Below are 12,836 nucleotides of genomic sequence, written 5' to 3'. Positions count from 1 at the left end.
AACGAAGGTGCAATATCCAGTGGTTGATCTCCTATCTGCTGGAGATCCTGCCAATCTACATCATTGAACCCTTCCAGTTTCGCATGACCATGTCTCTTGAATAACAAGCCTTTCCCTGGAGCACCTTTCAAGTATCTAATAATCTGAATAACTGCTGCCCAATGGGAGGTACATGGTGAGCTCACGAACTGACTAACCACTCATACTTCAAACAAGATGTTTGGACGAGTGACCGTGAGATATATTAGCTTTCCAACCAACCTCCTATATCTGCCAGGGTCATCTAATAAATCTCCCTCATTTGGAAGAAGTTTTACATTTGGGTCCATGGGAACAACAACGGGTTTCACTTGCAGAGAACCCCTGTCTCATCTAATATATTCATCACATATTTCCTTTGAGAAAGAGAAAGGCCACTGCGAGAATAGGCTACCTCAATTCTCAGAAAATACCTTAGACGTCCTAGGTCTTTGATGGAAAATTCCTTATGCTGGAAGATCTTCAACTTCTGTATGCCGATCGTATCACTCCTAGTAATGATAATATCACCCACATACACTATTGAGAGAACATACCCAGCATCAGAGTGATGGCTAAGCACTGAATGGTCAACCGCACACTGCTTCATGCTAAATCACATAACATCACTGAATCTTCCAAATCAGGAGATAGTTTAAGACCATAAAGAGATTTGTTTAACATTGAAAAATCTGATTTTTTTTGTAAACAGATCCTCCCGGACTCAGATTTTTATAGCCATGGAGGAATAGTGAATGTGACTCTTTGATGGTTTTGTTTCTGAGTCATATCAGATGACTTTATTTCGACTCTTTTGTAAAGTGTCCTCCCGGAAGAGAGACACCTTTGAGTCATCTCGGATGATTTTATTTAGACTCTTTTGTAAGAGAGTCATTCCGAATGAGGAACTCCCTTGACGCATCTCATCTTTCTCCTGGAAGTGAAAGTTCTTCTTTGCTCTTTGAGTCTCCTGGAGGAGACTTTATAGAGATCTTCATCTTTCTCCCGGAAGAGAAATGTCTTCTTTGCTCTTTGAGTCTCCCGGAAGAGATTCTAAAGAGATCTTTATCATCTTTCTCCCGGAAGAGAAAGGTCTGGTTTGCTCTTTGAGTATCCCGGAAGAGACTCTAAAGATATCTTTATCATTTTTCTCCAGGAAGAGAAAAGTCTTCTTCCTCTTTAGTCTCCCGGGTGAGACTCAAAAGTACTTATCTCCTTCTCGGAGAATGTCTGCAAAAAGGGAAAAAGGAAACTGTTAGTGCACCAGAGATATTTTCTCATCTTTTTCTCTTTTTCTTTTTTCTTTTCTTGTTCTTCTCTTCCTCTACTTTGCTCTTTTCCTCTAAGGACCGGATTTTTCTCAATAGGATATTTCCTCTATTTATAGAACTTACTTGTAGTCTTTGACCACTGCTACCTCATCCCTTATCTTATATTTCACTATCTCCCCTTTCTTTCATTTTTTTTGGAGCAGTTGTAAGTGCCACCTCACCCATATCCTTGGTTCCATGATTTAACTTCCCTCTTTTATGGGAAGTTACGTAACCTCTTTTTTTTAACGAGGATTACTCTCGCTGAAGTTTCTACTTCATTAAATTTAGGAATTTTTCTCTTCTTTACTAAAGTTTTTTTTATTTTATTTTACGTATAGCCCTTTTATTTTAGGAACAACGTAATGTGTAACCACTTTTTTCTCTTTTCCCTTTTTTCATAAAATTTCGAGTTCAACAAATCCTAATGCAATCAATTCACAATTTTAATTCGTAACCTTCAAACCAACCTTCTAACAACATTCCTCAAAAGTCCCTCACTTTTTTTTTCTCCTAATGTTTCAGGAGATACGCTTGGATCTTTTGTGTATGTACCATGTGAGGTAATGAAACAACGCATGCAGGTTCAAGGCACCCAAAAATCTTGGAGTTCTATTGTAATGAAAGAAAATGCATGCCAGAAACCAGGAGTGCAAATGTATGGTTACTATTCCGGAATGTTTCAGGCCGGCCATTCAATTTGGAAGCAACATGGTCTAAAGGGATTATATGCAGGGTATGTTTTGGCGTTAACTTGTATCTAAATTCTGGAGCAGCATATATTCCTATCTCAAAGAAATGTGTTTTTTCTTGGGGACGATTCTTACTAGTACACTATTTGAGAATTCATTTTTAATTAAGCCTGCATGTGCAATATTTGTTTCTCTTTTTCTCTTGCCGGTTTCTGTGTACCTCTCACACATGCAAGTTTCTGTTTACTTGTATGTTGACTGAAGATGAATATTTGGTTATCACATATCAAGGGTCACTTGGGTCAGGAATTCTAGTGTGTTTTCTCTGTTCTATTGAAGTTACATCATGGGAGTCACCGCTATGATATATTCTGTAGGCTAACTTTACCTAGTGTATGCAATACATGCATTTCATAGATGTCACTAGAACCTGAAAACTATTATGTTAAATGTTAGTGTTATTGAACTTTCATTTTCAAAAAATTTGCATATCTTTTGAAGGCTTGTAGTTTGGTCCGAACATCATCCCTGCTGATTGTTCAACTGCCATCTTGCATTTGTGTAAGGGAGTATGACAGCATACCATGAAACATAATGTTTTCCAATTGTAAGCCCAAGGGTTCAACCTTGGCAATCTTCTAGGTTATATTTTGATGATTCCAAACACCATTTGATATTTCTGCTAGTTGTTTTGTACTAATGTGTTTTGTGTTAGCAAGCTAGTTGAAAGACTCTATCAAAGAACAAAGTCAAGGAGCATGGAATGAGTTGAAGATCATTGAAGCACAGGAATAGAGAAGAAGATCCATGAGGATGAGAGAAAGACTTGAAGAAGAAGATCAAAGTCGAGTCTTAGAGTATAGATTGTAAAATCTAATCCCTCATGTAATATGTCATAAAGGCACTTAAAAATGGGTTTAAAATAACTTAAATGGACCAAAAAGATAAGTGGACCCAAGACCGGAGGGCCAAAGCGGAGCTTAAATATGAAAGAACCAAATTGGCAACTGCTTGGTCGACCAAAGGCCATTGTCTTGTGGATAATGACTTTAGGGAATTTTCAAATAATGTTGATTTTTTTTAAAATAGAAAGTAGACTCTATTAGCTTTCCAAAATGTACAAGATCATCGAGACCTGATAAGAAAAGAGAGAGATGAATTTTTGAAGTTAACTGCTCAAAACAAAAAATTCCAGAACTGTTGCTTGGGCGGCCAAAGGTTGGTCGGGCGCCCGAGTCGGGTGCTCGAAGAGGTGCTTGGGCACCCAAACACCGATTTCAATGCCTATTTTCTAACGGTAAAATGCTTGGGTGACCGAGTTACTACTGAGTTGCCTGTTGGAGCTTGGAATCAATTAGTTTTGGGTTTTTGGCTCTATATAAAGGGGTCTAAGCCCCCTAACTCTGAAGCAACACTCGTGAGACTTATTTGAACACATATTTGAGTGAGAAAACCCCTTGTGCCTTTATTTAATCATTGTTTGAGGGATTAGATTTAGGATTTACTTGTAATATTTCTTGTCTTTATTTGTGAGAGCTTTCATTGTAAATTTGCCTTTGTAAAGGCCATAGTTCATCATCTTTGTAATTGGTGAAGGGCACCACATCAACCCTTCAAGATGAGCTTGGGGATAAAGCTTGGGTTCGTGGTCGAGGCACAGAGTCAACCTCGGGGATCAATAGCTTGTAAACGGTTTGGACTTACACCTTTAAGAAGTTCAAGTTAGTGAAGCCACGACGAGGGGAGATCTTCTTGAGAGTGGATGTAAGCCGGTATTGGGCCAAACCACTATAAAATTGATGCACTCTTCTCTTACTCTCTCTATCTTATTTGTGCATTTAATTTTATCTTCCAAGTGATTTAATTTCTTATTTTTCTTAAATTTAATTGTTAATCTTTTAAGGGAACAAAGAGTTTTTTAAAACCTAATTCACCTCCATCTTGGGTTGCCACCTGGGCCAACACCGATACCTATGCGATATGCATCAGCTGATACATATTGGATTTTACGGGTCCAATGTGACTCGGACCCCTGTAACGGCACCTGAGTAAAATCACAATGTATTACTACTGTATTAGCTTGTGTCAGCCAACATGTTCCAATACGACATCGTATTGATGTTGGGGCACATGACTTTGTAAAGGGTCTAGGTTTGTGTAAGAATGAAACACCAACTCATTTTTCGCACATCTACAGGCCTATGTGCCTATTTCTTGTTTTTTTTTTTTTTTTTTTTTTTTTTTGCATTTTTTATGATATTTCATTTTCTTTTCAGAGTTATCTATTTTTAATGTTTGACATTTGACCTTCTTTGACCCATATCTACTCCTTGTGTTTGTGTCACTTCCATAATTTTGTTAATGTAGTACATACTGTTCATTTCTTTAGTTCACTTGTTTCTACACTTAGCTCGAGTTGTAAATAAAATAAGGCAATAAAAAAAGACAGGCCTGATAGGCTTGCTAGCACACTAGAAACGTCAAACATCATAACTCACACTATTATCAAAACATTGATATTTGTTAGACAAACTATCTGCAAAAAATCATTAAAAATAAAAGTTATCAGGTTCATGCGGTGGAAATTTAGCTTATCATTTATTAATTTTGGACCTTGAGCACAAAAATAAAAATAAAAATAAAAACCCTAGGTGTATAGGCCGATATGCAATACGCATCAACAGATACCTGTTCCTTTTTTTTTTTGGGAAAAATACAAATACACCCCCTCAACTTTCTGACATTTTCAACGATAATCCTGACTTTTCAAAGTCATCAACAACACCCCTTGACTTTTCGCCGTCCATGAAGTAGACCTCCTGACTTTTCATCCTATAGTTCAAAATTCATCAAAGACACCTCTGACAATTTCTTTGTTCCTGTCCACCTCGTCACGTAACAAGCATTATTGAAAACTAAGAGGGTGTCGTTGATGACTTCGAAAAGTCAGGGTTATTGTTGAGGGGGTGTATATGTATTATTCCCTTTATTTTTGATGACATAGGTTATCCCCGCCCCATTTAGGGTAGGACTAATCCCAACGGATGCATGCAATCATCTGCAGTAGAGACCTGTTTTGGCTCCGGCCAATACAAATATTTCAATCTTGTAGTAGATTTTAGTTGTCTCAATTGGTGTGAAGTTGCATTTTTCGCATATAGATCTTCATATCTTTCAGGTAGTGCATGGATTGAAGAGTGGGATGGGGAATAGTCTGAATGATGCTTGGGTTTAACCATTGTATTCAAGTGATGACCTTTTGATGTGATCCAACCATTGGATCGCGGCTTTCATTACTTAGCACATTATGTTCGGTGTTATTTTGAGGATTATGGACTATTTTGAATTTTTATTTTAGACCTAGATGTGGGGGATGACCACATCATCTAGGGCCCACCCATGCACACACCACTTCTACCTTTTCTATTTTGTTTAACTTGTTTTCCTATTTTGTCCTTATGTTACTAATTGTTCTTCTTTTGTAGTTAAGGGTGTTGCGGTCCTTTCAACTCCATCCACTACAAGATTTTATAAAAGAATTGTGGGAAGGAGAAAACCTAAGTTGAAGATTGCATGAAACTCAAAGAAAAGAGCCGTCGGCCTCCTCCCAAGCTAATGACGCCTAGGCCGTCTTCTCCTTCCTCCATCCCCTCACAATCTCGGTGAGTTCTCACTCTTCCCTTGTTCTTCTCCTCTCCTTCTCCTTTCTCTCTCGCTACCCTACTCCTTCTCCCTCTTCTCCTTTCTTTCTCTCCCTAACCAATTCATTCTCCCTCTTCTCCTTTCTTCTCTTTCCTTGTAACGACCCGGATTTGGGGCAAATTTTTAGACATGATTTTTTTTTTCAAAATCCCAAAATCCGAATCGCTACCCCAAAAAGGGAAACAACAACTAAACATTTCTATTCCATTAATAGAATGTCTATTACATGATTTATCTCACCCCAGCATCTAATGGGGACTTCACCTCTAAATCTTTCTTCACTTTGTTGAATGGGGTCCACAGCTCTCTGATGAGGTATATCTGGAAATCATTGGCCCCACCTAGGATGGTGGCTTTTGGATGGACCCTGATACATCGTAAAATTAACACCTGCGATCGCCTAAAGAAAAGACATTTCAGCTTGGCGAGTATGTGTGTTTTGTGTTAGCGAGATGAAGAAACTTTGGACCATCTAATGCTTCATTGCCCCTTTGCTTATCATTTGTGGACAAGAGCAATTGGAGCTTTTGGTATCTCTTGGGTTTGCCTTGAATCTATTAACTCCCTTTTTTCTGGGTGGAGCAGAGGGCCATTCGGAGAAATGGGTAAACAACTATGGGCAACAATTCCATATGCCGTTGTGTGGAACATTTGGAAAGAACGCAATAGACGCATCTTCCAGGAGAAGAGTAGATCGGTAGCCCGTCTTGCCTCCGACATCAAGGTGGAGATATTATCCTGGACGAGGACAAAGAAACAAACCCCATACGGAATGGGCGACCTGATCAGGAACTGGTGGTCAGTAATATGGGATAGAACTATCAGGTCCAAGCCTAGACCCAAATGGATGTGCCCACCAACGGGATGCCTTAAATTGAACTTTGATGGCAGCTCCTTTGGTAATCCTGGAAGGGAGGGGATTGGAGGAGTAATCAGAGACTCATCTCGGACAGACAATTATCATGACATACTCAGGACTGTGTGAGACATGCGTCTCTAATGAAGCTGAGGTAAAGGCCCTACTCTTTGGCTTGCGATGGACGTGTGAACATGATCAGTGCCCACTTATAGTGGAAGGAGATTCATCCAATGTAGTGGCTTGGGCTTCTGAAACCGCAAAGGCCCTTGGCGATTACAGGAGACTGTCGCGAAAATATTGGATTTGATGCGGGTCCTCAACCCAACCCTTGAACACCGCAGGCGATCAACAAATGAGATGGCAGACACTCTGGCTAAGGTGGGAGCAAATCGGGAGGATTTTGATGTAACTTCATATCTGTAATTAAAGTAGCCTATTAAGGCAGGGTAATGGCAAATAGGCCTTCTTGTAATACCTCGGATCTATATGGGAAACATCTATAATGTTTGTAATAGCAGGCTGGGACTATTGGTCTCGAATGCTAATTCAACATTAATGAAATCTGTCATCTTTAAAAAAAAAAGAGGGTAAAACAAATTGAGTAGTGCCATTATCAAACTATGGTAGTGCGGATATCATTCGCGCATGTGCGCGCGCACGCACGCACGCACACACACACACACACTCAGCTTTTTTTGACCTTCTTCGTTTGCTGACAACCACTGAACCACATGCCTCAATCATAGATTTCGCACAGCCAGAATCTTGACTTTATTTTTTTTTGGTGGTGAGTAAAATTCTTATATGCGTAGAGCCTGATTCCGAAGTTCTTTCTTGATCTTCTTGTGTAGAAGAGTGGAGGTGCATATATTACCTTACGTCATCAGGAATCTTCTGGTTTCTGGTGTCTATGCATGAGTGCGTATGTGGATGACTAGCTCATTTCTGGGTTACATTTATGCAAAGATAAGCTATAGGTTCCTACTATTGTATATAATACATTTTCCACTTCTGATGTATTTTGGTTACTTGAGCAGATACTGGTCAACTCTTGCACGGGACGTGCCATTTGCTGGTCTCATGGTATGCATTTAGTTCTTCATTTTGATGTACATTTACTTCTTGATCGTGAGGAAGTTACATTACATCTGTTCATTTTATTGTCGTTTCCTTTGGTTTCTTGATTGGAAACCAGCAGCATACTTCCATTAACAGCTGTTTTAAACCCTTAAGCTGCATCCTGATGTCAGATCCAATCATTGTTGTTTGTTTTATTACATCCGAGTTTCAGTAAATTTGAGCAATCATACGATTTTAGTAATGGAATCAGCATTCAAATTTCAAAAACATTACTCAGTCTTATGTTACATTTTATTTATTATGTTTTGAATGCTAACATGTATGGCATCTTAGGTTACATTTTATGAAGCCCTAAAGGAGTTTTCTGAGTATGGAAAGCGAAGGTGGCTTCTCCATCCAGATAATCATGTTAATAATTCTATCGAGGGACTGTTATTAGGAGGATTAGCTGGTGGTAAGTGTCTTAACTTTTGCTTTTTTTTGATATAATACGTGCTTGTTATCTGTCAGCCTTGACGAGTAAGCACTTGTCGGTGCTTTAATTTGCAAGCGTAACTTTTTTTTTTTAAAATTTTGAAACTGGCCAACAATTTACTGCTCTACTTCGTCTCTCAGGTTTTAGTGCTTATATCACAACCCCCTTGGATGTCATCAAGACGAGAATGCAAGTACAAGGGTCAACCATAAGGTACTGTCCATGCGATTTTGGGAATCCTTTTTTATCTTTGACCAACTTGGATACGTCGTTTACATAGTAGCAAGAGGCTTCTACTATGCTGCTACTCCCAGACACATTTCAGAAGATGGTTTGGTTCATAGCATAGTGTATTGCTGTTCGTCTTCCTGTTTCATGTGGCTTTCGGTAACCAACTTTGAAAGTTGACGTTTTTGCTTCTTTTTTTTTCTTGTGAAACCATGGTCATTATTTTCTTGAAAAACACCTTTTTTTCTTTTTGTTTTTGGAAAAACACCAAAATCCGCATTTGGTCTTTTGTAAAATGACTTGGAGCACTTCTCTGCCTCTTGTAGACCAATGAAAGCTCCCCTTCGCTGAATCTGTCTATTGTTCCCTCAATATGAAAGCTTTCTTTCACTTTAGAAAACTGTTTATCTTTTGCGGTGATCAACTCCTTATTTGTGTGTGTGTGTGTGTTCTCTCTCTCTCTCTCTCTCTCTATATATATATATATATATATATATATATAGAGAGAGAGAGAGAGAGAGAGAGAGAGAGAGAGAGAGAGAAGTGTAGCTACACATATGTGTAGCTAACTTAGCTACACTGACGCCTTAGAATACAGTGGACCCCACATTGTTTCGGTGTTGTAAACCATTCATTTGACGGGCCCTCACATAGATAGGGTGTGCCCAAAAACTCAGCTCCATAGGATCATCCCAACCCTACGATTTGTTGAGGCAAAAATGGACGTGTAAAAACCTTCACAAATCTGTCCATTTTTGCCTCCACAGTTTGAACGGTTGGGATCATCCAATGGAGCTGATTTTTTGGGCACACCCTATCAATGTGAGGGCGTATCAAATGAATGGTTTGGATCACCCAAACAATGTGGGCCCACTGTATTTTAAGCCGTCGGTGTAGCTAAGTTAGCTACACATATGTGTAGCTTCACTTAACTCACATATATATATATATATATATATATATATATATATATATATATATATATATATATATATATATATATAGAGAGAGAGAGAGAGAGAGAGAGAGAGAGAGAATAGAGTATGTGCAGCTGCACAGATAAGCTATTTGTGCATGGGTATATAAGACATCCCTATTGGTTCATGACGTGGGGATCCCAAGCATTCATTTGGAAGGCCCTTCCATGGATAGGGTGTGTACCAAGAATCAGCCCTATAGGATAATCCTAACCCTGCCATTTGTGGAGGGGAAAATGGGCAGAAACATGGACACACAATGTCTGTCCATTCCCCCCCCCCCCCCCCCCCAACTTTGATTGGGTTAGCATGATCCTATAGGGCTGATTTTTGTACACACCCTATCCATGGAAGGTCCTTCCAAATGAATGCTTTGGATCCCCACGTAATGAACCAATAGGGATGTCTTATATACCCATGCACAGATAGCTTATCCGTGCAGCTGCACATACTTTATTTTCTCTCTCTCTCTCACACACACACACACACACACACACATATATATATATATATAGAGTAAAATGATTGTGAGCTTGAAGCTCATATAGCTTATATGAGCTTGAGGGCCCAAACACATGGGTTCCACATTTTTGTGGTGATCCAAACCATTCATTTGCAAGGCCTCATCGTAGATAGGGTGTGCACCAAAAATCAGCTCCATTGGATCATCCTAACCCCTCCAAAAGCGGAGGGCAAAAATGGGCAGATTTGTGGCAAACGGTGTCTGTCCATTTTGCCCTCCACTTTTGGATGGGTTAGGATGATCCTATGGAGCTGATTTTTTGTACACACCCTATCTATGTAAGGGCCTTTCAAATGAAGGGCATATTGTTTGGGTGATCCAAACCATTCATTTGATTGGCCCTCACAAAGATAGGGTGTCCAAAAAAAAATCAGCTCCATAGGATCATCCCAACCCTATGATTTCTGGAGGTAAAATGGACGTGTATAAACCTTCACAAATCTGTCCATTTTTTGCCTCCACGGTTCGAAGGGTTAGGATGATCAAATGGAGCTGATTTTTTGTGGACACATCTATGTGAGGGCCAATCAAATGAATGGTTTGGATCGCCCAAACAATGTGGGCCTCCGCTATATTTTAAGCTAATGTGTAGATAACTTATATACACTTGTGTGTAGAAACCGTTCTCTCTCTCTCTCTCTCTATATATATATATATATATATATATATATATATATATATATATATATATATATATATATATATGGGAAAAGTGAGTATGAGCGGCCCCTCATAAAGCTTATATGAGGTGACGGCTAGAAACACGGTGGGCTAATACTTTTGAGGCGATCCAAACCGTTCATTTGTTAGTCCCTGACATAGATAGGGTGTGCCCAAAAAATCAGCTCCATAGGATCATCCCAACCCTTGAAATTGTGGAGATGAAAATGGGAGGGTATAAATTTGTCCAAATTTGCCCATTTTCACCTCCACAGTTTGAAGGGTTGGGATAATCCTATGGAGCTGTTTTTTTGGGCACACCCTATCTATGTCAGGGACTATCAAATGTATTGTTTGGATCACGCCAAAAATGTGGGCTCACAGTGTTTCTAGCCGTCACCTCATATAAGCTTATATGAGGGGCCGCTCATACTCACTTTTCCCTATATATAGAGGAATAAGATTGTGCGGTCGACCGCACCTAAGCTTAGGTGCGGTCGAGGGCCCAACCACATGGGTCCCACATTTTTTGTGCTGATCAAAACCATTCATTTGCAAGGTCCCATCATAGATAGGGTGTGTACAAAAAATCAGGTCCATTGGATTATCCTAACCCCTCCAAAAGTGGAGGGAAAAAATGGGCAGATTTGTGGCAAACAGTGTCTGTCCATTTTGCCCTCCACTTTTGGATGGGTTAGGATGATCCTATGGAGCTGATTTTTTGTACATACCCCATCTATGTAAGGACCTTTCAAATGAATGCTTTGGATCATCCTAACAAAGTGGGCCCACATGAGTTTGGCGCCCTCGACCGCACCTAAGCTTGGTGCGGTCGACCGCACACTCCTTTTCCTCATATATATATATATATATATATAGAGGAAAGTGTCTCTAGTCTCTCCCCTAGATAAGCTTATCTACTCCACCCTTTAAAAAAACACAGTGGGCCCACGCTGTTTGGATGATCCAAAGCATTCATTTGATAGGTCCTAACATAGATAGGGTGTGCCCAAAAAATCAGCACCAAAGGGTCATCCTAGAACTTCATTTTGTTGGGCACACCGTGTCCAAAATGGACGCATATAAACGTGGATGTTTATATGTGTCCATTCTGGGTACCACAAGCCACCACAAAACGAAGTTCTAGGATGACCCTTTGGTGCTGATTTTTTGGGCACACCCTATCTATGTTAGGACCTATCAAATGAATGCTTTGGATCATCCAAACAGCGTGGGCCCACTGTGTTTTTTTAAAGGGAGGAGTAGATAAGCTTATCTAGGGGAGAGACTAGAGACACTTTCCTCATATATATATATATATATATATATATGAGGAAAGTGAAGCTACACCGCCGGCTTAAAATACAATGGGCCCGCATTGTTTTGGTGATCCAAACCATTCATTTGATTGGCCCTCACATAGATAGGGTGTCCACCAAAAATCAGCTCCATAGGATCATCCCAACCCTACGATTTGTGTAGGCAAAAATGAACGTGTAAAAACCTTCACAAATTTGTCCATTTTTGCCTCTACAGTTTGAAGGGTTGGGATGATCCTATGGAGCTGATTTTTGGTGGACACCCTATCTATGTGAGGGCCAATCAAATGAATGGTTTGGATCACCAAAACAGTGTGGGCCCAGTGTATTTTAAGCCGGCGGTGTAGCTTCACTTTCCTATATATATATATATATATATATATATATATATATATATATATATATGAGGAAAGTTTCTCTAGTTGGCCGACTAGAGAACCTTCTCTAGTCCGCCGACCAAAAAACACAGTGGTCCCACATTATTTGGATAATCCTAAACATTCTTTTGATAGGCCCTAGCATAGATAGGGTGTGCCAAAAAAATCAGCTGCGTAGGATCATCCTAACCCTTTGATTTGTGGAGGTTAAAAATGGATAGATTTGTGGAGTTTATAAGCGTCCATGTTAACCTCCATAAATCGAAGGGTTAGGATGATCCTATGGAGATGATTTTTTAGGCACATCCTATCTATGTCAGGGCCCATCAAATGAATGCTCTGGATTATCAAAACAACGTGGGCTCACTGTGTTTTTAACTTCTACTGTCCATTTTTAACCTCCACAAATCAAAGGGCTAGGATGATCCTATGGAGCTGATTTTTTGGGCACACCCTATCTATGCCAGGACCCATCAAATGAATGGTTTGGATCATCCAAACAACATGGGCCCACTGTGTTTTTGGTCGGCGGACTAGAGAAGGTTCTCTAGTCGGCGGACTAAAAAACTTTCCTCACACACACACACATAGATAGATATATATATATATGAGAAAA

The 12,836-nt window shown here is 39.7% G+C and overlaps 1 protein-coding gene across 1 annotated transcript in view; it reads left to right on the top strand.

Moving 5' to 3' along the window:
• LOC143879129 (Mitochondrial substrate carrier family protein) overlaps positions 1–12,836 on the top strand; it is a 29,196-nt gene that overhangs the window by 11,074 nt on the left and 5,286 nt on the right. Inside the window, exons 5-8 of the mRNA XM_077381316.1 lie at positions 1,854–2,064; positions 7,619–7,664; positions 7,995–8,115; positions 8,277–8,349. Of these exons, the coding sequence (XP_077237431.1) occupies positions 1,854–2,064; positions 7,619–7,664; positions 7,995–8,115; positions 8,277–8,349 (451 nt within the window). The remainder of the gene's footprint in view (positions 1–1,853; positions 2,065–7,618; positions 7,665–7,994; positions 8,116–8,276; positions 8,350–12,836) is intronic.

The sequence above is a fragment of the Tasmannia lanceolata genome, unplaced genomic scaffold (genome assembly GCF_043159265.1).
Source record: "Tasmannia lanceolata isolate RefF3 unplaced genomic scaffold, GAP_Taslan_0.1 ptg000006l, whole genome shotgun sequence".
Taxonomy (NCBI): Eukaryota; Viridiplantae; Streptophyta; class Magnoliopsida; order Canellales; family Winteraceae; genus Tasmannia; species Tasmannia lanceolata.
Note: the sequence above shows the minus strand (reverse complement) of the source record. Positions and strands in the feature narration are given on the sequence as shown.